The 27,634-nt window shown below is 43.3% G+C and overlaps 2 protein-coding genes across 8 annotated transcripts in view; one reads left to right on the forward strand and one right to left on the reverse strand.

The window, feature by feature from the left end:
* Positions 1-3,418, forward strand: part of gulp1a (GULP PTB domain containing engulfment adaptor 1a) — a 77,595-nt gene extending 74,177 nt beyond the window's left edge. For 5 of the 7 annotated variants that reach the window (XM_053876899.1, XM_053876900.1, XM_053876901.1 and 2 more), the window contains 4 exons: positions 122-352; positions 432-570; positions 1,215-1,309; positions 2,893-3,418. In XM_053876899.1, coding sequence (XP_053732874.1) covers positions 122-352; positions 432-570; positions 1,215-1,309; positions 2,893-2,964 — 537 coding nt within the window. In that variant the 3' untranslated portion in view covers positions 2,965-3,418. Of the gene's footprint in view, positions 1-121; positions 353-431; positions 571-1,214; positions 1,310-2,097; positions 2,873-2,892 lie in introns of those variants that run through there. The other 2 variants (XM_053876904.1, XM_053876905.1) reach the window with 2 other exon arrangements.
* Positions 3,419-4,492: 1,074 nt separating this feature from the next.
* The window catches only part of col5a2a (collagen, type V, alpha 2a), a 37,465-nt gene continuing 14,323 nt past the window's right edge, over positions 4,493-27,634 (reverse strand). Inside the window, exons 2-53 of the mRNA XM_053877501.1 lie at positions 22,096-22,320; positions 20,654-20,673; positions 20,507-20,572; positions 20,125-20,178; positions 19,655-19,747; positions 19,389-19,460; positions 18,338-18,382; positions 18,213-18,266; positions 18,036-18,089; positions 17,823-17,876; positions 17,680-17,733; positions 17,551-17,604; positions 17,408-17,452; positions 16,406-16,459; positions 16,259-16,303; positions 16,116-16,169; positions 15,934-16,032; positions 15,822-15,866; positions 15,638-15,736; positions 15,509-15,562; positions 15,333-15,440; positions 14,933-14,986; positions 14,756-14,854; positions 14,189-14,242; positions 14,023-14,121; positions 13,895-13,948; positions 13,771-13,824; positions 13,637-13,690; positions 13,124-13,177; positions 13,008-13,052; positions 12,839-12,937; positions 11,944-12,051; positions 11,792-11,845; positions 11,630-11,683; positions 10,851-10,904; positions 10,720-10,773; positions 10,535-10,642; positions 10,415-10,468; positions 10,281-10,334; positions 9,787-9,948; positions 9,610-9,717; positions 9,433-9,540; positions 9,301-9,354; positions 9,125-9,232; positions 8,859-8,912; positions 8,672-8,779; positions 8,307-8,360; positions 8,111-8,218; positions 7,698-8,010; positions 7,199-7,380; positions 6,845-7,087; positions 4,493-6,099 (exon numbers count right to left, since the gene is read on the reverse strand). Of these exons, the coding sequence (XP_053733476.1) occupies positions 5,953-6,099; positions 6,845-7,087; positions 7,199-7,380; positions 7,698-8,010; positions 8,111-8,218; positions 8,307-8,360; positions 8,672-8,779; positions 8,859-8,912; positions 9,125-9,232; positions 9,301-9,354; positions 9,433-9,540; positions 9,610-9,717; positions 9,787-9,948; positions 10,281-10,334; positions 10,415-10,468; positions 10,535-10,642; positions 10,720-10,773; positions 10,851-10,904; positions 11,630-11,683; positions 11,792-11,845; positions 11,944-12,051; positions 12,839-12,937; positions 13,008-13,052; positions 13,124-13,177; positions 13,637-13,690; positions 13,771-13,824; positions 13,895-13,948; positions 14,023-14,121; positions 14,189-14,242; positions 14,756-14,854; positions 14,933-14,986; positions 15,333-15,440; positions 15,509-15,562; positions 15,638-15,736; positions 15,822-15,866; positions 15,934-16,032; positions 16,116-16,169; positions 16,259-16,303; positions 16,406-16,459; positions 17,408-17,452; positions 17,551-17,604; positions 17,680-17,733; positions 17,823-17,876; positions 18,036-18,089; positions 18,213-18,266; positions 18,338-18,382; positions 19,389-19,460; positions 19,655-19,747; positions 20,125-20,178; positions 20,507-20,572; positions 20,654-20,673; positions 22,096-22,320 (4,403 nt within the window). The 3' untranslated portion in view covers positions 4,493-5,952. The remainder of the gene's footprint in view (positions 6,100-6,844; positions 7,088-7,198; positions 7,381-7,697; positions 8,011-8,110; positions 8,219-8,306; positions 8,361-8,671; positions 8,780-8,858; positions 8,913-9,124; positions 9,233-9,300; positions 9,355-9,432; positions 9,541-9,609; positions 9,718-9,786; positions 9,949-10,280; positions 10,335-10,414; positions 10,469-10,534; positions 10,643-10,719; positions 10,774-10,850; positions 10,905-11,629; positions 11,684-11,791; positions 11,846-11,943; positions 12,052-12,838; positions 12,938-13,007; positions 13,053-13,123; positions 13,178-13,636; positions 13,691-13,770; positions 13,825-13,894; positions 13,949-14,022; positions 14,122-14,188; positions 14,243-14,755; positions 14,855-14,932; positions 14,987-15,332; positions 15,441-15,508; positions 15,563-15,637; positions 15,737-15,821; positions 15,867-15,933; positions 16,033-16,115; positions 16,170-16,258; positions 16,304-16,405; positions 16,460-17,407; positions 17,453-17,550; positions 17,605-17,679; positions 17,734-17,822; positions 17,877-18,035; positions 18,090-18,212; positions 18,267-18,337; positions 18,383-19,388; positions 19,461-19,654; positions 19,748-20,124; positions 20,179-20,506; positions 20,573-20,653; positions 20,674-22,095; positions 22,321-27,634) is intronic.

A 27,634-nucleotide genomic window follows, 5' to 3' on the forward strand; every position in this document is an offset into this window, starting at 1 on the left:
CCATCTTGTCCTGACACTATTTCCGTATATATGTTTTCGTCCTAATGGCCGCCCTGATCTTCCCAGCGGCTGGGCCTCCCTCCTGTCTGACTAACCTCCGCTGGTCTCCGTCTGTCCTCAGCCGCTCCACATTACCTCTTCTAATGAAGCCTACATGCTGCAGAGACCTTCCTCTCTCTTCTGGTGCCACAGCCTCCAGTCTCTCTCCTGCCTGGAGATCTCCTCGGTCACACTCACCCCCATGAGCTCGCCGGAGTCCAACCTGTCGGCCGGCCTACTAACGCCTCCTCCTGCCAAACCTGCTTTCCTTTCTTCTAAACCCTCCGAGGGCTGCAGCATCCCGCGACCTCGTGTAACCCCTGCTCTCTCTCTCTGGTCTTCTGCTCAGCTTGCTCTCTTCTCCTCACCGTAGACACCCTCTCTCTCCGCAGGCCGGTAGCATCTCCATGAAGCCTCAGTCCACAGATATTTTCGACATGGTTCCCTTCTCACCTGTGACGCCTCTGGTGCCGATGGTCGCCAGCAATGGCTGTCCACCCCCTCCCCCGACCTCCCTGCCACCTGACATCAGTGAGTCTGTGTTTTTATTCAGCTCTTGCTGCTGAAAAAGTTTTTTTGGGGGGGTTCAACTTGTGGTCTGATAATTCTCTCTACATTTGTTTGTGTCTTTGCTACTTTATGAAAGTATTGCTGTTTATTTCTGTCTGAGACTTTTTAAAAATTGATTTAAAGATTAACTTCTTTATTTATTTCCAGTTTATCTGTTTCATTTTATTCTCATACATGTTTAATATAAATACATTCCCCATCAAATTACAACTGTTTTTACTCTCGATATGTTGTGCAATGTTTTTTCTGAATTCTATAATATTTTTATTTAATTTTGTCATTACGTCCAAGTGCTGTGCTTTTTGCACTTTCTTTTTTGGCTTTGTTTTTCCTTCATATCGCCTTCTTTGACTTTAGTGTTGTGGCAGTTCTCCCCTTTCCGTTATTGATGTATTTATTCTTTATTTTCTTTATATGTCTGTCTCTGGAGAAGTCCTCTGTGATCTCACGGAGACTCAGAGTAGATCACGTCTGAGGTCACGTGGCTTGAACCGGCATCAAACAACAGTCTTAATCTCCTTAACTGAGACGGCTCCTTTGAAGCTACTAGATGATTTTCATGTTGTTTGGAAGCTCATTGTTCATGTGTGATGCCTTGCTTGCAGGGAAAGATTTGTTCGGAGCGGAACCGTTTGATCCGTTCACCTGCGGAGCTGCCGACTTCCCGCCAGATATTCAGTCTCAGCTGGATGAGATGCAGGTTTGTGCTCCATTGCTACAGGAAACAGTGCATCCATCAGTCGTGCTCTGCTCCGTGGGATTACCTGACAATAGTGGTAGATGTCGGCTTCATGAGTCAGTGTCCCGATTTCCTGAGGCCACCAGATGGCACTGTCTGACTTGAACAACAAGTTCAGTGAAACCTCACATCACTTCCAAACCAAGAGCGCCATCTAGTGGCTTATTAAAATGAGGACACTGTTTTATCCACCTTGCAATACTGAAGCTGACACTGTTCAGGGCTTAGTTTTTGGGGAAGGCCTGAGGTTTTATATGAATATAAAGCAATGTTTCTCAAGTTTTTAATTTTCCCCTGCTATTTTTTTCAGCGTAATTTTCTGATATGAATTTTCAGTGTGTGTGTGTGTGTGATTTTTATTCAAATGGTATGGTTTAAATAGTGTCCATGTTCTTTTAGCTGAGCTACCGTATTATACATCTTAACTTGTATGTGTCATGCACCTCCCTGACTAACAACCCTGCTGAGCACCCATTATGACCTATTGAGATCAGCTGACATGACAGATGAGTCCCAAAACTGATCAACTGCAGCTGAAAAATGATAAACTTTCACTGTCTCACTAGATAACTGAGCTAGTTTCAGGTCTCCATACAGCTGGTTTGCCTCAGAGATGATCCGAATGCTGAGCAATTTTTGTCACGCATGTGTCGTTCGCTGGTGTTGCTCGAGCTTTGCCACAAGGAGGCGCTGTAAACCCAGCGCCCGACTCACTAACACTTCAATCCTCTCTCTCGTTTCTCTCGCAGCGTCAGAGATGGTTTGTATCTGCTGCTCTCTGTGTCTGTCTCCAGCTGTTGCATGTTGCCATAGTAACGTGATGGTGAAAACATCTTCGTCCAGTTTGTACGGAAGATGATTTTCTCTCACCTGGTGCCGGTGTTTAAATGTCATGATGTGGACTGAAGCAAATGGTGTCATGTCTGATGTGATGTCATTCTGGATGGAAAAACGCAGACGCATCTAATCCTGGCAACATTCTACGGTCCACCATGACCTGTATAATTCCATCAGTGATCAAAAGATGGCAGTGTTGAGTGTGTTTTTTTGCTGTTTTATTTTGGAGAGGTTGCAAACTTTTAAACAAATATTTTATATATTGTGTTAATTACTCTCATATTATTGCATTTTTATTCTAATAATTACTTTAATACAAGATGTATTATGTATGTCATACTTTTGCTTTTTTTTTGTACATTTTGTTTTATATTTCGTCACTTCAATAAAATAATATTTTTTGTATATGTAGTTATGACAGATTCCTGTGAACTCCGTGACCCAACTTTCTTTTGAATGCATGTGTATGTCTTTACAATTCTTATTTAAAATTCTACAAACCCTCACAGATTTTTTTTTGGTCAATTCAATAATGGATGACCTTTTAGTAGTGGCGTGAACAGTGTCAGAGTCCCATTGCTGCCCAGAACTGTAACTGCAACTTTTGACTTCACTCTTCCAGTGTTGTTTTTCCATCCACCGTGTTGAAGATCGGTCACACACTGTGTCACTCACTCACCTTGCTGTCCTCTCTGCCTTCTCTCCAGGAGGGGTTCAAAATGGGACTAACACTCGAGGGCACCGTCTTCTCTTTGGACCCCTTGGACAGTCGCTGCTGATCCTGGATCCACTTTTGTCTCTGATTCTTGGACTCAGAAGTGCCAGAACTCACTCCCGCTGTCTTGATGTCATTTCCTGATGTTAAACGATTTGGATATTTTAAGGTTGATCCACTTTAGATCCAAAAGAAATAGAACTATTTTTGTATGAACAGTACTGGAAGGACTAGTTTGGGGTACTTGCACAGAAGACGAGCGCTGTAAATACGGTACTTTCCATCCGTCGACACATTCCTGTTTGTATGAGCTGGCATGAGTCTGTAACCGCTCGCCTGTTTTACTAAATTGCTTTTTAACAAACGTGTGTTCTTTTAATGTTGTCTCTGCCATAACAGTATATTTTTACTTCTTTTTTTTAATGCACCTGAAGGCACTTTTTGGGGCAGAGAAACTCCACCCCGAACACTCTGGCATTCATTTTACCTTTGGTTGCTTATTAAAGAAAGCCTTTCAAAACCTGTAAATCCGCTTCTTATTCCTCACAAGCTCCATGAAGAAGAAGTGTTTAAGAGGAGATGTGACACTGGAGACTGGAAGGAGGATCAGGGGCGTGTCTTATAAGGATCGATGAATGGTGCTGCCATCCTCAGCACAGAGACAGGATCCCTCCGCTTCATAGGTGGGAGAGAGAACCAGGATGCTCCACATTTTCCTACTGTAGTTGAAGTTTTGAAAAGGTGGGTGGGAAACTGAAAATTCCATTGAGATATTGGAGAAAGAAGGTCAAAGTAAGGGATACGTCCCAGTTATTGTTTATCTATTTGACAAACTCTAACTAACTGGGCTCCTAGCTTTATAGTTTGTACTGACTTGGCGAGTGCAAGTGAGGACAGCGCCACGTGGAGAACCTCGATGAGCGACAGGTGTAACACTGCAGCTGGAACTGCTTCAACCAGAACAGGCCTCTGCAGTCAAGCATCCTCCAAACTGTGACACTGCCTCCTCCACCTCTTCAAACGCTTCAAACACAGCTTCGAAATGTAGCTCACCAGTGTTATGATCCACCAAGATCAGCATGGAGAGTTAATTCATGATATATTCAATATAGATTCAATATCAAACCTGAACAATATGAGGCAACTGTTGGCTGAGGCACGCAGAGCTCGGTCTAGTGATGGGTTGATGAGGCTTCATGACACAATACTGAAGGGTTGAAGAGGTTTTGTGAAACAGTGTCTTGATTTTCAGAGGCCACCAGATGACACTGTCTAAACTAATTCAATGAAGCAACACATCATTTCTAAACCAACAGCGCCATCAAGTGGCCGCTGAAAGTTTTTAACCCTGCAAAACTGTTTCATGACACCTCATCTACCCCTGAAAACCTTGTTTGTCTTCAAGTCTTGTCACATGGCAGTCCATGATTCTGCAGTGAAGATGAGTGCAGAAATGTTGTGGTGGAAAATAAAGACAAAAACAAGACAACCGAGCAAAGATAGAAGGGCAATGGCGAACTTTTAATGAAAAAAAAAAAATCATTGTATCGAATGAAATCTGTAAGGAAATTTTCACAAAATGTCAAGATACGTTTGCCATGTGAAAATAAAGATAGAAAAAAGAGGTTTCTTAAACGTAATAGAAAAAAAATATATATAAAGTTCTTCAAAGTGAAGCCACAATTCATTCATCTTCATAGTTATATATGTTCAATTTGACTGCAGAAATAATGTGAATATTGAGTGTTAAAAAGAAACACTGAACAAAGATCAGAAGTAAGGACACATCAAAGTATAAAACTAAAATATATTAAAAAGAATGCAATATTGTGACGAGATTAAGTTCTACAAATATTGGCTAAATGCCTAAAGTATTTGTATTAAAGTAGAATATAAAGATAAATATACTTCATTAACTTAAGTGATTTTTATTCATTTGTTTTTGTTTTAACATTTTAATATACAGTAAATCAATATCGATAATTCCTGAACCAAAAGTTGACATATAACAATTGTGATACTTATGCGCGTTCAAGTACTTTTTAGGTGATGGATAAACAAAGATTTTGAAGATATATTTCCACTTCCAACCAAAATTAAGTTATTAACGCCGAGGACTTTTTCTTTGGAATAAAAAGTGAACAAAACTCATTACAACTGCGGCAAAATTATAATTGAAGCGACATATTTTGGCTCAAACTCAAGTGTCGGATATAAAATAAATATAAGCAAATTTAAAAAGCATAAAGAACCTGCAAGCTGAACCTGAATTAATATGACACGAGCTTGAGGGGGATTAACAAGCAGTTTGTTTAATTTGTTGCAGAGCAAGAGATACAAAGCAAACAGCCGCCTCACTTAAAGTCATAAAAATAGAATATGTTGCGGGGGAAACCACATGCATCGAGACTTGCGCTGGAAGCCGGCAAAAACAAGTACGAATCACCACACACACGACTCAAACCACGTCTCTCCGTCGTGGACAGAAAGCTCTTTATTGGGTCTGTGTCGCCGGGACGACTTACAAAGAGAGAAGAACCTGCGAGAAAGTTACACGTCGTCATGGAGTGGAGGTAGCTAACACAGAAGAAACCCCAAATCCCGATGTTCCAAATTCCGACATGACCGAACGCTTCACATCTCTCAATAGCACCACTTTTTTTTTTATTTATTTCTTTACTAACATATCGCAGTTTAAAAAGTCTTACACAACACGAGAGCTCATTCAAGGGTCGTAAGTTTGGGGTGAAATATATTCATAAAATGGTGTTTCACTTTAACACAGCAGTTCTGGGGATTTAAGAACTTGAATATTCAGCATAATGGACGTTAGGAGGTGAGAGGAATGATTGTGATTTGTCGCTTGATTTTGGCTTGATTCCAAACATTGGTGGTTAAAGTCGAAAGGCACAATAAATATCCGGGCGGTGGTCCAGAAAAGTCCTCGGTGCTCGTATGTACAAGGCGGCTGAATCTCGTCAGCTGTCAGTTCAACAGTCCCAGGATTCCTGAGGCTTCACCGCTGACCTTAACTTTCATTCTTTAGATTCATTTATAAGAAACACACCGGCCCGATGTCGATGCCGAACTCTTGGTTTGGGCCGCCAATGTCCACGGGTGCAAGATCCACAATGGGAAGTCTGGCTGTTTTCTGTGTCCTGTACTCAAACACTGTCTTGCCCCAGTTCCCGTTCGCTTGCTGGAAAAAAAACAAGAACAGAGTTGCTTGGTCAATGCGCCAAACAGTACCAGAAAATTCACTCAAGAATGAAGGAATCAGCTTTTCTTTCAGTCACTGAATTTGCTTGTGAAAAACAAATAAATTACTGGTATGGAGTATTATTAATTGGAACTGTTATGAACAGTGAAATTAGAACAAAAAATAAATAAATAAACATGTGAAATTAAAACTGATGATTCTAGATTCCAGGACCATAAAAAGAAAAAGAAAAATTTGAAAATCACATTTAAAATATGCAGTGTTAAAACATGATGGCTGCCAGTAGATACAATCCAAATATGAATTATTAACATGCCATAACAGTGAGAAAACTATTGGTGCTGGAATCCTCACCAAGTCTGTGCAGCCGAGCTGAGTCAACTGAGTCTGCACTTTTATGTCAAGCAACCAAGCGACTGCTACAAAGTTGTAGCTGAGTTGAAGCGGACTGAACTACAGAATGAACTACATGTAACAGTGTCCTTATTTTCAAAGCTCAATGGGTGGCGCTCTCTGTTTAAGGTGTGAGGTTTCATTGAAATCGGGGTACAGATCCGAAGAATTCAGAGCGTTGAGTGCCATCTAGTGGGCTCTGAACATGAGGAAAGGCCTGACAAGCTAGCCAGAACTATAGCTCATCAAATTCAAGAAAAAGTTCTCCAGCCTTGACAACTACCGTTCACGTGTCGGGTAGAGAGTCTGGTCCGGTTCGATGAGAACTTACCGAGCAGGAGTCCTCCACCACTGTGTATCTGAAGCGGTTGTTTCCTTCGGCTTTAAGATCCAGGTCGTTGGAGGCTTTGAGGATCACGGCTTTCTTCAAGTTGCCCGTCTTCTCGTCCTTGTAGCCCACTGAGTTCTTGCAGTGGTAGGTGATTGACTGAGAGGCTTCCTTGGACAGCAGGCGGATGAAAGTCATCTGGACTGCAACAGAGTTGGCGGGCTGCTCCTTGTTGCCGTAAGTAAACTAGAGAACAACAGCGTCTGTTAATGGTGTTTCTCCAAGGTCCTTTTTTTACTTGTGTTCCTTCTTGACATGCGTAAATTGTATTATATCAAACAACCAGTCGGCACTCACGTGAGTTCCTCTGTTGATGTCAGCTCCGAACCACACAGGCTTGTTCCTGGAGGCGCTCCACCAAGCTTTACGGGGAACGTTGGAGGGGTTGGCTGAGATGCAGGTCTCTCCTGTGTCCATGTTGCAGTGAACCTTGATGGCGTCCTCGGCACTTCCTTGGTTTGGATCCACCCAGTATTCACCTGTGGAACGCAAAATGTTTGTACCCGTCTGCCACCACATTCCCAGGACTTTTGCTAGCACAACTCTAACTATGGAGGGTAGCGATACACATCTTCATATAGAACCATCCACAATGTTTTCTAGTGTGGCGACTTATCTACCGAAAATGATCCATGGTAAGAAAATAACCAGAACTATTGGGCGCTCTCCATGGCGGTGCTGAAAATGTGACTCCGACGCAACAACTATGGCGATGACTTGAATGCCAACTTTATCTTACTTTATGACCATATGAACCCTGGAAGTTCTCTGCATGGTGCATGACTATCGTCCTCACCGCTCTTCTTTGATGGGTAGCACCTCTTCAGGTCGTCGCAGGTCCTGGCAGGGTGCTTCCTGGTGCCGTCAGGACTCTTCATGCTTTCCAGCTGGCTGCTGAGAGCCTTCAGGGTGGCCTGGACGCCCGGGTCCACTGGGACGATGGTGGCGGTGTTGTTGTTGTTGGGGGAGGCCTCGTCTTCATTGAACTCTGGTGGAGGAGGCGGGCCGAAGTCGTAGTCGTCGGGTCCGGCGAACAGGTCGTCAACTGCTGCTGTTGGGGGTCCTGGTGGACCTGGAGGTCCTGGGGGTCCAGGCTCTCCAGGAGGGCCCTGTTTCATAAAAAAAAAAACCAGAATGAACGTCCAGCCATATCAGACACTTACCACCCAGTATTTGTGTTAATACTGAATTACAGCGATGATTTTATACCTCTGGACCGATTTCGCCACTGATTCCACGAGTACCAGGGGGTCCCATTGGCCCCGGCAGCCCGCTGTATCCCTCCTTTCCAGGTGGTCCAATAGGCCCTGGCGGTCCCTGGATTCAATTGTATATGCCGACGATGTTAATAATTGTTAAGTTGTAGAATTTTATTTTTTTAATTTTTAAAAACTGGCATATTTACCCTCTGGCCGTTGGGACCGACGATGCCAGAAGCTCCTTGCTCGCCCCTTGTACCCTAATACAGGCAAATGTTCATATCATATTTGTACAAAAACAAATGGTCACAATAACTACTTGTGTATTTGCATTTCCTGGCCCTATCACTCATAGTAACATTTAATGTAAATGTAGGCATTATACATGTTAAATACGTTGCTGCATATTCTTTGCTTCCTTTATGTGTACTCAACACATTTTCATGTACTGTATATTACTGCAAAATATAGCAGTCAATTTAGCATGAGTCATGATGCAAAACCATCATCAAATACAATATCAGTTACTTCCCATTGAAGTGTTTCAACGGGGTGAATGTGATGTACTCACTGGAGGTCCAGGAAGTCCCTGCAGACCTGTGAACCCTCTGTGTCCCTTCTGGCCTCTTTCTCCATGATCACCCAAGTCACCTTTATCTCCTCTTGGTCCTTGAGGTCCCTGTCGCACAAGTTTTTTTTCCAAATATTTTCATTTGATCAGTTGAGCGTTGGAGGAAGGACTTTGAGTCAGCACTTACCACTAGTCCTCTCTTCCCGGCTGAACCTGGCGGGCCCACTGGTCCTCTGGAGCCCTGCAATTGTACAGAGTTTTTTAGGAAAAGCCTGGAGCCAAGGACTGTAGCAGCCAGACATCAGCTCTGCGCTCTGAATTCTGAGCTGAGACAACATGCCCGCAAGGATCCAATCATCTGTTCTGGCTGAACGTTCAAATCTCCTCAGACATTCATGCATCCCGCCGACAGACCAGCAGATGTTCAGGAAAGACAGTCCTGGCAAGACTTACAGCATCTCCTTGTCTCCCCGCGATTCCTGGAGCTCCGACTGGACCTGGGGGCCCTGGAAGTCCCTGAGTACCTGCCAATCCCTCTGGACCAGGGTCTCCTCTGTCACCCTGGAGAGTGAAGCACTTGTTAGTCCTGCACCTCATGGGTCACTTCACGCCTTTGCCGCATCACTCACTCTTTGTCCCAGAAGGCCTTCTTTGCCCGGGGGTCCATCTGAACCTTGCTGACCCTGCAGAAAACCATTTGAGTTTTTCACCAATCCAAAGCAAAACAGAGTGATTAACCCAAAGGATTTTCGAAAGCTTACATCGGGACCAGGGTCACCGCGAGGTCCGTTAGCACCGGGAGAACCAACAGGACCAGGAGGCCCTTTATCTCCAGCTGTTCCGGGTGATCCTACTTTTCCTGGCGGTCCCTAATCAAGAAAGACAAATGTTTAAAACACATTTGTTTCAACTTCACTTAGGTGCATGCTGACACCGACCGCCGGCCCGGGAAGACCCGGCATTCCACGCTCGCCTCTCTGCCCAGGAAGACCAACAATTCCCCTCTGACCAGTAGTTCCAGCTGGACCTGGAGGACCATCAGGACCCTATGAACAGGAAAATCCCAAATGAATCTTTGTGAGACTCAACAAAACATTTTGAAAAGCAGACACAACCGTCGGGCCGTCTTCTCCAGAGTCTCCTTTGTCTCCTGCACTTCCTGGCGGTCCTGCTGGTCCTCTCTCGCCTTGTCTTCCAGGGGAACCATGATCTCCACGGAGACCTCGTGGACCCTCTTTTCCAGGAAGTCCCAATGGTCCAGGTTCACCATTTGGACCCTGGAAGAAATTGTTATTTATTTTTTGGGTAGACATACAACCAGGCCGTTCATTTTAAACAGGAAGCCGGCTGAACTAAAATTGTATTCAAGGCAAATTTAGTGTCCTTTGCTTTGTTTTTTCCAAACCACTAAAACATTTCTAACAACTTTGTTTCTCCAACTGTCTTTGTACACCCACATACATAGTTCTTCATGATGAACATGCACATTTTTTGAGAGGCATGTGGAAGGCTGTCAGTCACAGCATGTGACATGATACGTGTCTTTGGACAACAGAGAGGTCAGCACATGACAGAAAGTACTGACTCCAGATAACCCTACAGTACTCACTGTTGGGCCTGGTGGTCCCACTCTTCCAGCAGATCCAGGGAAACCAGTAGGTCCCTGGTTAGAAAAAAGTCAATACATGTTTAGATACTTGGATTGAAATAAGCCCTTAAACAGTCCTTCTACACTTTTCTTACCGGAGCGCCCTGAGTTCCTCTTCCTCCCTTCAGTCCTGCAACTCCAATTGGTCCCTGCAAACATAATCTCCATGAGAGCAGGCCTTCTAATGACACAACACTTCTCAGACGTGCACTTACGGGAGGACCATGAGCTCCAGCCAAGCCTTGAGGTCCGGCTGATCCAGCATCTCCTTTCTGTCCTGGCTCTCCTGTCTCTCCCTTGACTCCAGGTTGTCCATCAGGGCCCTGTCAATCAGATAAAGAGGTTGAAGCTTGATGCTTGGTATGTGGAGACTTTCAACTGGTCGGTAGTGGTGTCCCACCGGAGGTCCAACGAAGCCAACAGCACCAATCGGACCTGGGTCGCCTCGGGACCCCTGCAGGGAAGGGGTTCAGTGTTCAACAAACACACATCTTCGGTAGTTGCTCCTTGAGTACTGGGGGTTCTACTCACGGGCATCCCTCTGGATCCTGGAGGTCCAGCTGGGCCTTTGGGTCCTGGTTCTCCCTACAACCACATCCAGGCAGCATATTATATATGATGGAATGAATGAATGTTTATTTCAGTCTTCTCTAATACATTGAAAATGCCTTGTATTACGGTTATATAACATGGCCTTATTATTGTTAGAAATCATATTTATTATCCTAGTTATGTAAAAAAAACCAAAAAGAAGGATGTGACAAATGGACTTGGCAACAGAGAAGCGTGGAAAGGAAGAACCTCTTACATTATACATATATATATATATATATATATATATATATATATATGTGTGTGTGTTATCGAAATAACAGAGAAAAAGGTGTGAAAGGAAATGAAGAAGGCAGTCAGGGTTAAAATAACTGGTTTTGAAGGAAAGTCTGACAAAAGAGATTGAGTGAGGAAGAAGCAACTATAGGAAGAAATCCAAATTGTTGTACTAGGAACAAGCCTGAACAATGTCTCATGAAAACCTTCTTCAGAAAGAACTTTAAGAAACAAGAATTCTGAGATTATATGATTAGCTGCAGAGCTGAACTATAATGTTTGAATGTACTTCCAAAACAAGAAGACTGAAATAAGAAAAGCATAATTTATACAATCCTTTAAAAGACTAAAAGAAAATCAGTCATAAAAATGACATTTAAAATGAAAGCACAACAGTTTGAGAAGAGAACAACATCATCCACCTCAGCCCTCAACTAGACTGAGGACCAAAAGGGGAAACTGTTTGGAATGAAGGTCTGTACCTTTTCACCGCTGGGTCCTGCAGGTCCTAATGGGCCGATGGGGCCAGGCGCACCCTGTTCAGAACAAAGAAATATGGTTGGGGTTTATTCCTTTGCATGTGAACATGCAGAGACAAGTTTCCAGCTCTAGGTTTAAATGTAAACATGGCTGCTGCCGCTCACCCTTGCGCCATCATTTCCTGGAGTTCCCTCTGAACCTTTCTCACCGATCGACCCCTACGCAATGCAAAAGCATTTATTCACATGGATATATTGTGCAGAAAACTGGATTGTGATGTGACAAAAAAAAACGTCAAACCAAATCACTAACTCACTCTGTCACCCTTGGGCCCCGGAGGTCCAGAGATTCCCCTCTCCCCGGGCATGCCCTGAAGACCTGGTGGACCGACATCACCGAGCGCGCCTGTGGGACCGGGGTTTCCCTGGATTGGTGAGAAAAAAGTTCAACATAAGGAACACTCTCAGAAAGCAATAGAACTTTCTTGACAACTATTCATTTTCAACAACAACCAGAATATATATATATATATATATATATATATATATATATATATATATATATATATATATATATATATATATATATATATATATATATATATATATGTATATATATATATATATATATATATATATATATATATATATATATATATATATATATACTGACAAAGTGTATATATATATATATATATATATATATATATATATATATATATATAGCGTTTGAAATCTTAAAAAAAATCTTGATGAATTTCATCGACTTTGAGTTTGGTGAGTGTTGGTTTCTCACCATTCTCCTGCTTTTTACTATAGAAAATGAAGTGTTCTCCTGCATCAGCAGATTTAGGTGGTTGTGGTTTTGGATTTTATTGAAATGATCCTTGGTGCGCAAGTTAAGAGACGACACATGAAGCTGGAGTGGATCGGAAAAAGTATTGTGATGTTGAAAGTGCCAAGACTGTGCTCACCATTATTTACTGAGCGACAAATGATATCTAATGGATATAATACGATGTTGGATCACACAGTCATTCATCTTTGTATTTGTTGTTGATCTCTGAGAGGCACTTTTCTTGTGATTCTTCACTAAAAAAGTAGCTTGTTATCTTCAGTGCTGTCTCCCGTTGACATCTTCAAGTCAATCTTTGAGACGCTGGTCTGGCATCAGTAACAGAATCATTTGCAGAACTAGTCTGGTCCACTCACCTTTGGCCCGTCTGGACCAGGAGCACCGGGAATACCCTTTGGACCCTGCAGACCAGTTGAACCCAGGTCTCCTCTTTCTCCAGGGATGCCACGCTCACCCTGTCAACAAGTGGAAACAGTCAGCGCCGTGTGTGTATTTCCAGCTGGACCAGGAAGCTTGTTCACGTACCCTCGGTCCGATTTGACCCACAGCACCATTTTCACCAGGAATACCCTGAAGAAAGAAAACACATTTGGTTGGGGAACTTGCCGTTGATGTGAATGAAATGGTGCTTCTGTACTTACTTGGTCTCCTGGTTTTCCAGGTTCGCCAGGAGGACCTTGGTTCCCAGGCAGGCCCTAAACCCAGAAACCACAAGTGACTATCCGACTCAGCAATGGGCAAATCTCTGAAATACTTGGGGGAAACATCAACTCATTTACGACAAACACATTCATCGTTTTCAAAATTGAACTCAAATTTCGTTTCTCAACTTCGATGACCGCAGTCAAATTGCTTTACGATCTTGGTCGATAAATAATGATTTTTTTATTATTATTATTATTTTACAAATAATATAAATATGAATAAAACCATTGGAACTCAAAAATATATCTGAACTTACGCAAGGAAAATGAATATATTTAAGATGATTTACCATAAAAAATCACCTCAGTTTTTATTGCTGTTGAATATTTATTTTTTATTTTTTCTGTCAATTTAATAGAAATATTTCCCATCCAACCATTTTTATTACATTGTTTTTTACATTTCCATCTTTTTTCTTGACACTTTTCATATCTCATTTTGACACACACCTGGAATCCATTCAGACCTGGGGGCCCTTGTTCTCCTCTATCACCTGCAACACCCTACAGAAGAAAAAAAGCTGTCAGTTTGAAATAATGAGAATGAAAACAGCACATATTGCAGAAGATGAAAATGGACTTACTGGTGGCCCAGGTGGTCCAGCTGGTCCAACCTCTCCGTCTTTGCCAGGTGGACCCTGAAGAAGGTAAATCAATATAAATAGCTTCAACTTTACGAGATTACTCCTCGCTCTGTTCTGTACCCACCCTTTGACCGGGCACTCCAGCAGAGCCTTGTTCACCTGTCTTTCCTGGGTCTCCCTGTAGGCGCAAATCATTGCAGTTAGAAGACAATAAGAGAGTTAGAATGGTGACTTGGTTTCGCTGAGCCTCACGTTGAACCCCTTGGGACCTGGAACTCCCATGGTTCCAGCGGGTCCTCTGTTGCCGAGGGAACCTGCAGGACCGGGGCGACCATCCTCTCCAGGTGCTCCCTACAGGAGTAACAGGTTCAGTCTTAAAGAATATTGCAACAGCATCTCAGGTTTAAATACCACTTACCAGTGGGCCTGGCTTTCCCTCTGCTCCCTGGACTCCAGGGGTTCCAGTGAGACCCTGTGAAGACAAGGACGAGACTTAAGAGAGACATTGGGACCCGAGGTCTAAAGTCTTTCAAATGTTGAGCACCTTAAAGAATAGGGTCACAAAAAAGGTAGATCTAGAATGAATGGTGTGAAAGAGAGAAGTACAATTTTACGTTTTAAAAAGTGGGTTTCAAGAAATAAACTGCGATGAAGAGCGGTCAAAACTCTTATTGGTGAACATCTATTGATTGAACATCTACCTCTGACACTCACCCTGAGAAAGACTTGTATTTTAGCTCCGTTATCATCTCCAGTCTAGATACAATGGTAACTTGGATAAATCCTGCAACATCTCCTGTCAGCCTGATTCTTTTTACAGAAAACTCTATGAGTTGAGTTGAGCCTTGAGTGGAGGACTGAGCCAGTTTTCTAAAACAGACTACGGTAGAACAATACAAACAGCAATGCCTGCCGATTGAGAAACCCAGAGCAACTTTATGCTTCTGACTGTGGCTAATGCACCAATGACTAATCCAGATCTTACTCTTGCGCCTGGAAGACCAGATTCTCCTGTGCGGCCGGGATCTCCGGGCGAGCCTTTTGGCCCTGGTGGGCCTGCTATTCCACGATCTCCTTGAGCACCCTAGAAGAAGTGATGACAACCAAGGTTTTTCATGAAGGCAGTTCTCACAGTGAACATGATTCCATTGCTGAACTGTACCTTTGGTCCAAGCATCCCATCGGCACCAGGGAATCCTCTGTTTCCAGGTGCTCCCTATGAAATCCCAAAATGAAGCAAGATCGTGGGCGAGAGCCTCATACTGTAACTGATCAACACTCTTCTAAGTAACCGTGTTCAATCGCAGTTCTCAGATGAACTGTCTGTCTGTCTTTCATATATTAAGGTGGATGGAACATATGCAGCCGTAACGGGCAAAAATTCCTTATTGTGGGAAGAATAAATGCACCATAATTATAGCCCAATAGAGATGGAATTTGTTGTACTTCTTGACTCTTACACTAGGTGGAGACAGACACCTTCTTAATCCAAATATAATTGGCGTAGTCTTGCTAAAGTGGGTTGGCCAAGTGTAGTGCCATGGAATCAACATTAGACTTACCCTCTCTCCTGTTGGGCCGGGAGGTCCGATAGTTCCAGGTTCACCTCGAGGTCCGCGTTTACCCTCCTCTCCCTGAGGGCCTATTGGACCTTGAGATCCTGGTGGACCCTGTTCAAAAAGAAATAATAAGCACTTATTACAGGAGCCCAAACAAACTGAGAATAGTTCTATCTTACAGGTTCTCCTTTGGGTCCAGCCTCTCCTTTAAATCCGGGAACACCAACATCTCCCTTCAACCGAAAACAATGTTACCACTAGAATCGGTAATGAAGTTCAGGCTCCAACGCATGAAGAGACTTTTGTACCAGTTGTCCTTTGATTCCAGGCTGGCCAGTGCTTCCCTGAGGACCAGGTGGACCTGGAGGTCCAAGATGGCCACCGGGACCTTGTGGACCAAGATTGCCCTGTGGCACAGCAAAAAAAAAAAGTTCACATCCAAAATACTGTACATTTATTTTGGAGAAAAAAATCAGTTCAGTAGCTACGTACCACAGGTCCTTTGGCACCGACACCACCATCGGTGCCTGTGGGACCCTGACAGAACAGAGAGCAATGTCAAACGAAATTGAAAATAAAAAGGATTATATGAGTGGTAATTTACCCTGAGGCCAAGTGATCCTGCGTTACCCTGGCGACCAGTCTCTCCTCTCTGTCCTTGTGGGCCCTCAGGACCCCGAACTCCAGTAGGACCAGGCTGGCCCTGTGTGGGACCATTGGAAAACCAATGTCAAGAATTGGGAACAGGGAAATGAACCATAATAACATCATGGAATTTTGACTTGCCTTCATTCCCGGCATTCCAGGATATCCAGGTGGACCACTCAACCCTAAAGGACCCTAGTATTTAAATAGTTATTAAATAAAAGTTAGCGAAAATGCAGCTACAGAAAGAAGCCCATGTTTGATCAGATGCCCGGATGCCGCACCATAGGGCCTGGTTTGCCGATATTCCCGGACGATCCACGTTTTCCCTGAAACCACACCACTGCTTAGTCCCAGAATGCTTGACCACTAACACGCTGACTGACGATGAAGAGAATACTCCTGAACTTAATTCAGGTATTCACGCTTACCGGAGTGCCTGTTGGTCCGGAGCGCCCCCTCTCGCCAGGCATTCCAGCCGGACCCTGAAACGAAAAGAAGCTTTACAGACAACAACTTTGCAGAGCTGATCCCTACCTCCCTGATACTTCACCCAACTGAGCGAATACAGTGATGGCTTCTATCAATGGGACGCTCAACTTTGGAACTCTTTTATTTGATTGTTACTAGATCTTTAAATCAATATCTACCTTTAGTGGGTGAGGGAAAAGATGTCTAGTAAAAAACAAAACAAAACAATAACAAATCTCTTCATGTATGGATCAATGCAAGGTATATTTGCGTGCAAGAAGCTTCCCACTTCATATCTTCTCTGTGTATTTGGAGGTTTGATCTTGTGATGGCTTTATATTCCAGTGTACTACACTTCCTTTTAACTGTTTGTACTCAGAAATATAATTTATTGTTGGGAGTGTGGAGGAATAACAACTGCATTTGTGTCGAAGGATGCGGTCAAAACTGGATCGGTAGCCAACTGACCTCCTGGTGAGGCACGATCAATGTTTCAACATTCAGTCAGTCACTTACTACCAAACAGTCTTTAGGCCTAAAATGCGTCGGCAGAAGGTGACAGAGTGAGTTATCAAGATAACATAACATGATAACTTGGGTTTGCATCTTTTCAAAGGGGCGTCAAGTTAGTGCTCAAATGAAAAAGCAAGTTATTGAGCCATCGCGTGTCGATTCTAAAGGTAGCAATAGGACCTGTTTTGGACTCTGCACCACTATTTAACATGGGTTTAAAACAGTCTTCAAAGAAGGCCCGAAAACCAGTCCAAAAAATATGACAAAAGAGAAACAAAATCCTATCTGTCATGTTAAACAAATACTTAAACATATACTTAAACAATAAGGACTAAACTCATTCATCGATATCTTGTGTTTTCACACATTCACCCATTTGCCAGAACAAGCCTCATTTGTTCACAATTATAGTAAGAGTTACCATTTTAATACAGGTGTTAGACGCTTACCATCGGGCCTGGTGCTCCCATTGGACCTGATGGGCCTGTTGCACCCTGGAACGACAGACACACTAGTTCCAGTTGTTGACTTTCAGCTTTGACTTCTTTCTGGCGGTTTATTAAGCCTGAATGAAAGTCCACTTCTGTCCCACCTTTGATCCTACTGCTCCTGTTTCACCTTTCTGTCCCAGTGGTCCAGAATGTCCCTGTGAACATAGATGTGTTTAGAACAATGCTACAGTAAGTGTGCGTGAAAACACAGCACAATGGATGAGACTCACTCTTTGTCCTTTCAGTCCAGGAGGTCCAGGTGTACCAGGGAAGCCTCTTGGACCCTGAAAGTGAGGAACATCAAATATAACTTTTGCACTATTCAGAGGGTTTTATCAAACAAGTTTGGCTGATGGATGGTTGAGATGCTCACAGATGATCCAGGGAATCCAACTTCTCCAGCATTTCCTGCTCTTCCAGGCTCTCCCTGCGCGGACGTTAGACATTAGTCGGTGGAAAGACACATCACTTCATAGCAGGACTTTCATTTGTACTCTATATATATATATATATATATACATATGGAATCGGTGGCTACAGTAGCTGTGACAGTATCTTTGAAGTGATGCTCATCAGGGTAACTTACATCCTCTCCTGCTTTCCCCGCTGGTCCTTCCGGGCCTCTTTGACCAGGTGGACCCTGGGACACAGTTTGGTGAGGGATATACCGTGTCACTCAAGTGTACACATCCAGACTTTCCACGATACTTCACAAAACATGATCTATTTACGAGAAAAAAAGTGTTGAAATCAGATTTCGTACCATGTGGCCAGGATCACCGACATCTCCAGGAGGCCCTTGTGGTCCAGCTTGACCCTAGAAGAAGAAGCGAGATGAAATCAGCTGGTTCCATTTGTGCATTAAAAAAAGCTTTCGTCTTGTCTTACTGGGCTGCCATTTGGTCCAGGGGGTCCCCGTGTTCCAGCTTCTCCCTATGAAGTAAAATAAAAAATGTCTTCATATTTCATTCCCACAGTTCATGCTTTAATTGTCGAAATGTCTTTTTTCAAGTCATTATGTTTGGTTTCGTCTCTGTGTGTCCTTGATATTATTTAGTTGAAGTCAACCTTCATTTGTCTCATTATGATTGTTGCATGCGGTTGGAAGAAGGTCCCTCTTCTTCTTCTCCACTCCACTTCAGCAGGTGATATGTCAAGCAGTCTTTCAGTAGCAGCACTGGATTTATGACGCCAAGTGCTTGTGTCTCTATTCGCTCTGGTAAATTCAATAGTCTTGCTTTAGCACGCAGTTTGTTTGGATGTCACTGTGCTCCGTACTCTTTTTTTTTTGGTCACTATTCCTTGGTCGGTTTCACTCCTGTCGACTGATAAAGTGTCATTCATGGGTCCATATAGCCGACCAGTCTTAATGTTCTTTCCAATGAAATTACCTACAAATGTTGCACTTGTCCATGGACTGTACTGCCTGTTGCCACTTCAACATCTCTTGTTTTCACTTCAATGATCTCCAGATCTACTTCTTTATCTCTCTTTTGAACCATGCTTTGGTGGTTTTTGGAGTTGGAAGAGTGATCTTTTACTCTCAGTACCGCTTGTTCTCCTGGCTGTTTTGGATTTCACAGGATGTGAATGTCAGTATCATTCAAACCAGGTGAGGAAATGGATGAGTGGAAGTTTCTTGCTCTTGCGAAAGTTGTGGTCCATTAAGATTCTGGCATTAATGTGGAAATTTTCCTTCACTTCAAAGCACAAAAACCATGGGCCTTTCCAGTGGTCAATATATATAAAATAATATAGATAAGAGAGGGGAAAATGGTTGCGAGCAGCTTCAAGAATGATGTTTAAACTTGGAAATGCCTCATTTAAAAAGAACAGTATAAACAAATGCATAAAAAAACAAAAGAAAACAATCATAATGAAGTGCTTTAAAGGATTGGAATTCATATTTCTGTGAATATCGGAGGCGATGTTTTCTCACCCGAGCCCCACTCAGCATGCCCTGTGGTCCGGCTTTCCCATCAAAACCTGTCGCCATCTGAGATCCAAGACCCTGCCGGTGAGCAACACACCATTAATGCAACCATGTTCAAGCAAGTGAATATCATGGCGCTTTCAAATGGGTTTTGGTATCAGTAAAAGGAACCAAAAAAAAAAGACTTTGTTTCGCTTCTAGCCGACGGCGCCTCAGCTGAGATCATCCGTCTTGCGTTGGCTCATGTCTCTGCATGTCGGTGCTCGACTCACTCCTGGGTGCGATGGCTGTCCTGGAGGTCCTGGTTCACCAGGCTGGCCTGGAATTCCGGGCTCGCCATCGTAACCTGCAGGGCCCCGCAGTCCCTGAGGGAATCAAGAGAAACACAAATCTGTCACTAGCTTGTAATTTAGCCGCCGTTAAATCATAAACAGATCAGGGGACTGTTGTTCCAGGATCACTGGATTGTCATCATTTTCTCCTCCAAACACAGCAATAAAAGGCCATGCACTGGAAGCACTTGGAGCTACACTTGCCCTTCCTTGTAAAATTCCACTCACACTTCATCAGGGATCAAAGAAATGGTTCGTACTTTTGTCACTTTTCAAAACAAAGTCTTAACATTTTAACACCTCATCTTGCCAAAGCAATTCATATTGTATGGCACATTTCAACTGGATGAAGATCAAAGGTCAGAGTCTAGATGAAGATGGTCTTGAAATATTCAGTGGCTCGGACTTACGGGTCTTCCTTTGTTTCCTCGAGATCCCCTCTCTCCTGGAGAACCGGGTGGCCCCTGATGGATGGAGCAAACACTCAATCACAAAAGACTCAATTTTCAATTTTGGTGCTTCATTTTTTTTCACCCTGACTTTGATCTTTCTAGAATTGTCAAAATAACAGCTGCATTCATGCTCTTGCATTTATTCAGCCTGATTCGTATTGCAAATTCAAATATTCAACTGTTTTAACTCGGCTATAAAAATAAAACAAAAACATTTTTTTTTAGTTTGATAACATTTCGATTCACTTTAAGTCATAAAAAAATGTTTTTGAAGCTACCACTGTTATTTCCCCAAAGCACTTTTCTGTACAGTAGCTTTATCAAGACCAAGGGTTCTCACCATCGGGCCAGGTCGGCCTCTGATTCCAGTCACTAGTGGGACATCGCCTGGTTCTCCCTTCTGACCCTGAGAGTTAAAAAAAAGTGTTTTAAAATGTCGCTAGCGCATTAGGACCAACACATTATGACTAGAAAAAAGGCGAAATACCTTGTAAATCCTGCCGCCACCTGTCAAAGACAGTAAAGACAGATCTCTTTAGGTGTTCATTCTTGCTGTTACACTGTCACACTTTCGTGGATGTTTAGAGGTTGAAGAATGAGTCACTTGAAAATCTTTTTGGTAGTAGTCATATTTGCTATACAAGCTATTCTAGTAGAAGCGACACTAGCAGTAGACCGTTTTCGTGATATCAGTAATGGCAACAGCGTTATTACATGTAGAAGTATTCTGATACTAGCAGGAAGTTCAGGAGAAGCAGCGTGAGTTGGTTATAAGACTTATTGAGTTAGTAGTATTACTCCAATCGGAAGAAGTAGTTGACAAAGCAGCAGTAGTAGAAGTACCATTAGGTGTAGTAATGTTGCCATTGTATTAAAGCTTTAAAGTATTGTAAGATGCAGAAGTATGAGAAGCAATTACCCAAGACGTATCAATAGTTTTTGTTTTTGCTTGAAGGTATTTGTAGTAGCATCTTCAAGCGTCAAACCATTAACTGGAGTAGATCCAGTTGTGGTATGATCAGCAGCATAAGCAGTACTCAAGTAATGGCACATGTAGTATAACTGGATGTGATACAGGAGGACATGAAGAGGACAAGTGTCACTCGGTAGGTAGTTTTCCGTGGCAGCCCCTCACAGGAAATGCTCAACGACAAAGTACAAGTAGTGCTGGACATCCTTTTTTAGCTGTTTTCAGATTGTGTTTATTGTAGTAGTAGTCATACTATTTTCTAAATGAAGAAATTTTAAGTAAAATGTAACTGCAACATGAGCGGTATTAGCCTCATGTTTGATAGTGTTTCAAGTAGTAGTAATAGTGGCATAGTTTAAGACCACAGTGACATTGTTGAATCTCCGTTTGTATGGGAATGAGTGCAAGTCGCAACGCAGCATGGCAGCAGTACTGGATAGCAGTTTCAGTCCTTGCTTTGTGCGACAATAATTGACATCGTATTGTCGTAGTGGGTGTAGCCAGTATCAGCAGAGGACTTTGAAAGAGAGCAGATGGGAGCAAAGTAGTAATATTAGAAGTTGTTACTGTAGAGAAAATAGTAGTGGAGGGAGTGAGTGATGGCCTTATGAAGCTTCATGAAACCTCATTCAGAGCCCACTAGAGGGCACTGTGCTGTTCAATCTTTGGGTTTGAACCAGTTCAACTAAATGTGGCATCATATTTTAGAGCGCCACCTACTGAAGAGCGCTGGTTTGTGAAGCTTCACGAACCAGCGCACAGCTTGTCACTCGGTAAGTATTGTTACTGATGGCTGCAGGCCATTTTCCCTTTTCATAGATGAAAGTCGCTGATGATAATCGTAGTGTGGCTGTGAATGTTTGTTTTCCACGGAGTTTAAATTACAGCCATCCACCATGTGCACAGAATAATGATGAGTTGAGATGATCCAGAGAACCAGGGAGGTGGAGCGTCCTCACCGAAGCTTCCCTGACCGCCGCCCCTGCTGGGTGAGTCGGACTGGCACACGGGGCAGCACTCTCCCTCGGGGGTCATGACCTTTTCACAGTTGGTCAGCTCCTCACACAGGATCTCTTCGCACAGCACCTGACTGTTGTCGCACACACAGATGCGGCAGGGATCCGGCTTCCAGACATCCCTGTTGGTGTAGGTCTGCCCGTCTGCTGTACAGCTCCCCTCGTCTCCTGGAGGAACAGGGACAGAACAGGAACACACTCTCAACATCAGTGAAGCTCAGAAAGGTCTGTCAACGCCAGCGTTTTTGGGAAAGAATCAACCACAGTCACTCAATAAAAGAAGCTGTTCCTTGCTCTCCCAACTTTATTTATTTATGTATTTTTTTTGTCCAACACCATTGGACATGATGGATTTAACAAACTAACTCCCTCCATGATGATTCAAGAAGTAAATAAATGAATAAGAGAGAGGCATTAAAAGCATAAAATTATCAAAAAAGTATAAACGTAGTAAAAACTAGGAGTCAAATGTTAGTTTAAATGAGATAACTATGTATTCATTGTAGCAAAATATTCAATTGTTACTGCAGAAACATGTGAGTATACATTATATGTTACATTTTTTTTCCATTACAGTTTGATATGATTCAGTTTTTATATTACTATTAATAAATCAAGGTCATATTTAAAGAGAAAAAAAGTTAGTTAACAAGAAGTTACGATTTGCGGTCAAATTAATAAAAAAATTAAATTGATAATCAATGAAAAATGATTGAACTGACCATAATAATAATAATAATAATAATAATAATGTCTGTTTTTGGTTTCAAGTCAGCAATAAATATTTGGTATCATTAGGTTGAGAAAGAAAGAAAGAAAGACAAGTTGAGTGCAAAGCTATCATCTCCCAGAATTCCCTTCAAGTGGCCTTGATTCTTAGATAAATAAATGATCCCTCCCAGCAAAAGAAAAAAAAAAAAGTGCAGCAAGTCGCTGGCTGACATGACATCATTTCCTCCCGAGCCACAACAACAAACAAACGCGCCTGCACCCCTGGATTAGAAGGTCGAGTAAATGAGCCTTATGTTTGTGTGAAGAGACTCCAGGACACTGACGCTCAGCTTGACCTTTCTCTTTTTACTCAACCAGGCTTCAAAGAGCAAAATTAAACGAAAGGTGAAATGAGGGCATGCTGACCTGCAGGTGGCAGCTCTGAGCTCCTGTCTGCAGGTGAGTCAGATTCACTGTCTCCCAGGAAACAAGTCACTGGTTCAACTCTGGTTAAAACCTATGCTTTAAATACCTCTCACAAAATGTCACAAAAAAAGAGAAATGTGAAACATTTCTAAAGCAAATTTCAGTGGTGACAGTTTCCCATGCTGAACTAAAGCTCCAGTGTTTCAAGCATCAGTTACATGTTTGAAGACTGAGATGGCGCCAACTGAAACAGCGTCTGACACTACAGTCCTCATCGTGCTCAAATATAGAGGAATCAGCAGTTTTTCCAAAAACGTTGTTGAGGCTCTTTTCATTAGACACTAAAATCATTTGAGTGGAATTCAGCAACTGCTTGGGATTATCCTTCAGAGACTCTGCAGGGACTCAGTCAGATTTGTGGGACTTATTTCCTGTTTTGCGACCAAGGGAACTCACTCACTGGTTCCATGAACCAGAACAACTTCCTGTCCACTCAAGGACCTTGGACACGCACTGTTCCCAGTGACTCACTCAGGTAAGTGGGATTCGCTCTGGTACCACGCACTGTGTATTTACAGTAACAGATGCTGTGAGATGCCGACGTCTTAGAAACCACCAAAAAAACAGAACGAAACGTCGACTGGCAACTTATTTGGACCGGTGGAACAGCTAAACAGAGCACCATCCACTCTATAACCAAGCAACTGTTCAGCAACTCCATTTGCGTGATGTGTGTGAGTCACTCATTTCTCATGTCTGGGAAATGTGTTGAGTCCAAGCCACTGGAGTTGCAATACTCACTCCACAATTCCAAAATCCTTCCTGGCCTTCGACTGAGTTTCTTGACATCACATGGTGTCTATTGTCTGCACTACAGAGCCACCTGGTGGTGAAACTCAACATCATAAAAAAGTGAATGCTCTTGTATTTTTCTCAAATGTCTATTTTCATTTGTACATTTCACAATGTACAACATTTCCGGACAAACCTTCTTCTGCAGTCTGGACCTTCTAAACGTCGCATCAGGAATGACACAGCTTGTTAGCCGTCATTCTTTGCGGACTCTGTTGCGAAGGGGGAGTACAATTTACTGGAAAAGAAGTGTGGTTTTAGATTGCCTTTAAAAAGTCCCACCGCAAGCTTTGAGAGGCCAGGAGGAGCAGGGGGAGCGCGATTTTCCCCCTAACTCACTGCAGGTTCCTCGCTTTTCCGCAGACGCCACTGTTAAACCATGACAATCATGAAAAGGCATGCTCGCTCGCAGACGCTCCATTTTTCCACGAGTCAGCGCCGTAGTGGGCAGACATTTTCCTCCCCCGGTGCTTCAAACAGCCTGTCGCTCTCCGACATGACTCAAATGATACCACGATGACAAAGACATCTGCGGGCAGCAGAAGTCAGTTGCCAGAGAGGTGATGTAGCACGAGGCGCTTTATGGATTTTCCCTTCCCCATAAGTCACTGCGGTGGGAGAAAATAATGACCCCATGGAAAGGATGAGTCACAGTCTCATTTCCTGTAGTCAAGAGCAGGACACGAGCCGATAGCGGAACTTCAAACTTCATTTTAAAATCTGTGGCTGTGTATCAGTCGCATCGATTTGCCAGATGTTTTCAGCTACTTCCGGCTAGCGGAAGGCGGCCATTTTATTCCAGGGACTTATTGCCTTACATCATTCATCATATTTTGCTAGCCAAAAAATAAAGTTGTTATCGGTAGGACGCAAGGAGGAGGAAACCAAAACACAAGCTGAGTGGGGGCAAGCCAACAAGCTGACCCCTGACAACGAGACCCATGTTTCCACAAACTAGATAGCACATGGTTTAGATTAGAGATTTATGCAGCAGCCTCAACCACTGATGATACGGGTGGCAGCGTGTTTGGAAAGACACAAGCAGAGGAAGCCAACTTCAAGAACCGACCCATTCGTCACAACTCAACATTGAGCTAGGTGGATACGAAAACAGGATTCAGAAGAGTTCCGAATTTTTCAGAATGACCAGTTCACCCCGAACATGTGACATCGTAAAATAGATCTCAGCCAATCAGAGAACCCAAGGACACAGACAATTCAAGCGCAAGAACAAAACATTCCCACATCAATCCACGTGTCAAATATCGACCACTTGCTAATGCACTTTCTCATCTCATCAATCTTGACGCCTGAGTCAGTCTGCTGCATTGCATGTTGACACATAAGTGTTTGAGTACCATCCACTCTCGCACCAATTTTCTGTCCAGCAACTTTGTACAGTTGTACGGTGTGTGTGACTCACTCATTTCTCATGTCTGGTTCACTTCCTGTCTGAGAAATGTGTTGAGTCCAAGCTACTGGAGTTGCAGTACTCACTCCACAATTCCAAAATCCCTGCTGGCCTTCGACTGAGTTTAAGCACCTTGAAGTGTCGGATGGTGTGTATTCCCTGCACTACAGAGCCACCTGCTGGTGAAACTCAACATCATAAAAAAGTGTTTGAGTGGAGTAGGTTTGAGAGGAATTGGGGCTAGGAAGTGAGAGGTAGAAGTAGTAGCCTTACTGATGGTGCCCTGTACCAAGTGAAACAGTTATTTATTTAGATGTGACACACCAGCAGAACCTGTAAAGTGAAAGCCTATTGCAGCGGAGTCCAAAACGAAAAGACCATTTCTTCATTCACCGTGCCTCTTGGAACCAACTCCTGTCCTGATAAAACTGATGCTCCTTTGCATTGACAGCTCAAAAGGTCTAGTTCGAGCACGCTCACCTTCCACAATCTCAGTCTCTAAAAGGGTGGGGTCCGAGGAAAGTGGAAATGTGGCCCTTGTCGCCACTGGGTCGTCCTCAAAGACTCAACCACAGCTATGAGCTTTTGCCGTGGCCTATGATCGTCCAGGGACGTGTGCGGTCCAACACAACTCCACTTCCCCTGATCTCTTCTTTTTGTCCATTACTCACACCAACAGCACAGAAATACTTATGTTGCTCTGGAATCTTCTGAGCCTGGTATCATCAGCAGGTGGTATGCATTTGTCCTGAGTCATTCATCCTGCAGTTGGACCGATGGGTGGCTTGGGAACATTACCGAAGGGTGACACGTTGCTGCGGCTTCATGAAACAGTGTCCTCATTTTCAGAGCTCAGTAGGTGGCGCTCTTGGTTTAAAAATGATGTGAGGTTTCATTGAAATTGTTCATATTCAAGATTTTAGAGCTGAGACTGTCATGAAGTGGCCTCTGTAAATAAGAACAGCGTTCAATGAGCGTCAGTTCTGGTGACAATGGTGCACCATGGGATGAGACAGATGTTGCTGTTTGCCAGATGCTGTGTCGTAACATGTACAGTGTGCAGATCTACATCCTGCTAAAAGAGGGGGACAACGTTCTGAAGATTCTCACCCACACCACAATGTCTCCTCCCATGGACACCATACGCCTAGATGTCAGCATTTTACAAGTGAAAACATGCACCATACCGACTGTAACAACCACTCACAGCCGGGATGGGCCCAACATAAGGGTGTCAACAACCTTGCCTAGCGCCGACAGCATGCAATGTGCGATCCCAAAAATGGCACACAACCATGTCACAATCTTGGTGAGGGGTTACTGTCGCCTCGTACCAGGAAAAAAAACTTACGGACACGGACCAAATGGTGCAGTACCACTGAAGACCGTGGTGGCAGTGTTGCAGTTACTACCTGAAACTTAGCTCTAGTGAGACACAAGGTCCTAACAATGGTGGAAATTCTCTGTCGTCCAGTTGCAATATATCACCAAATATTTTTAGCCCTGCACAACGCTGCCGCTGTTTTCATTTTTCGTGCAAGAGGAACATTACCAATACTTCATCCACGGTCGCCATTTTGTTTTTGGAGTTTGTTGCGCCCCCTGGTGGATATGTTGATGTACAGCAATACCAGAGTAAGGAAGACATGGAAGCATGTGATCAGCGAGAAGCATTGTTTGAAAAGCGTGGGTGCATTTTTGTACATAGAATACGTACAAAATTCAGACCAATAAAATGATGCTGTGTATATCCTTTAGAACTAAAACTCTTCTTGCCAACAGGTCAACCACAAACTACTTTCAAAGCATGACAGATTTGGCTAAATTTAAACCTTTAAAACATGTTGCAACTGCCTTTACTGTGGAGCGTATTCTGCATTTTCATCCAAATATTCCCCAACCAGACCGTCACGCCAGACCTACGGCGTGACAAGAAGAGCCCACAAACCACTGGCAGACACCAGGCTGGGTAAATCCACTTCAAATAAATGAATGTGAGCCAAACTCTGACGACGAGCACTGAACAACAGACGCTTCAAGGTCGAGGACCAGGTTCAAAACTAGACTGAGGCTTTGCCTTGT

This window comes from Synchiropus splendidus, chromosome 10 (genome assembly GCF_027744825.2).
Source record: "Synchiropus splendidus isolate RoL2022-P1 chromosome 10, RoL_Sspl_1.0, whole genome shotgun sequence".
Taxonomy (NCBI): Eukaryota; Metazoa; Chordata; class Actinopteri; order Syngnathiformes; family Callionymidae; genus Synchiropus; species Synchiropus splendidus.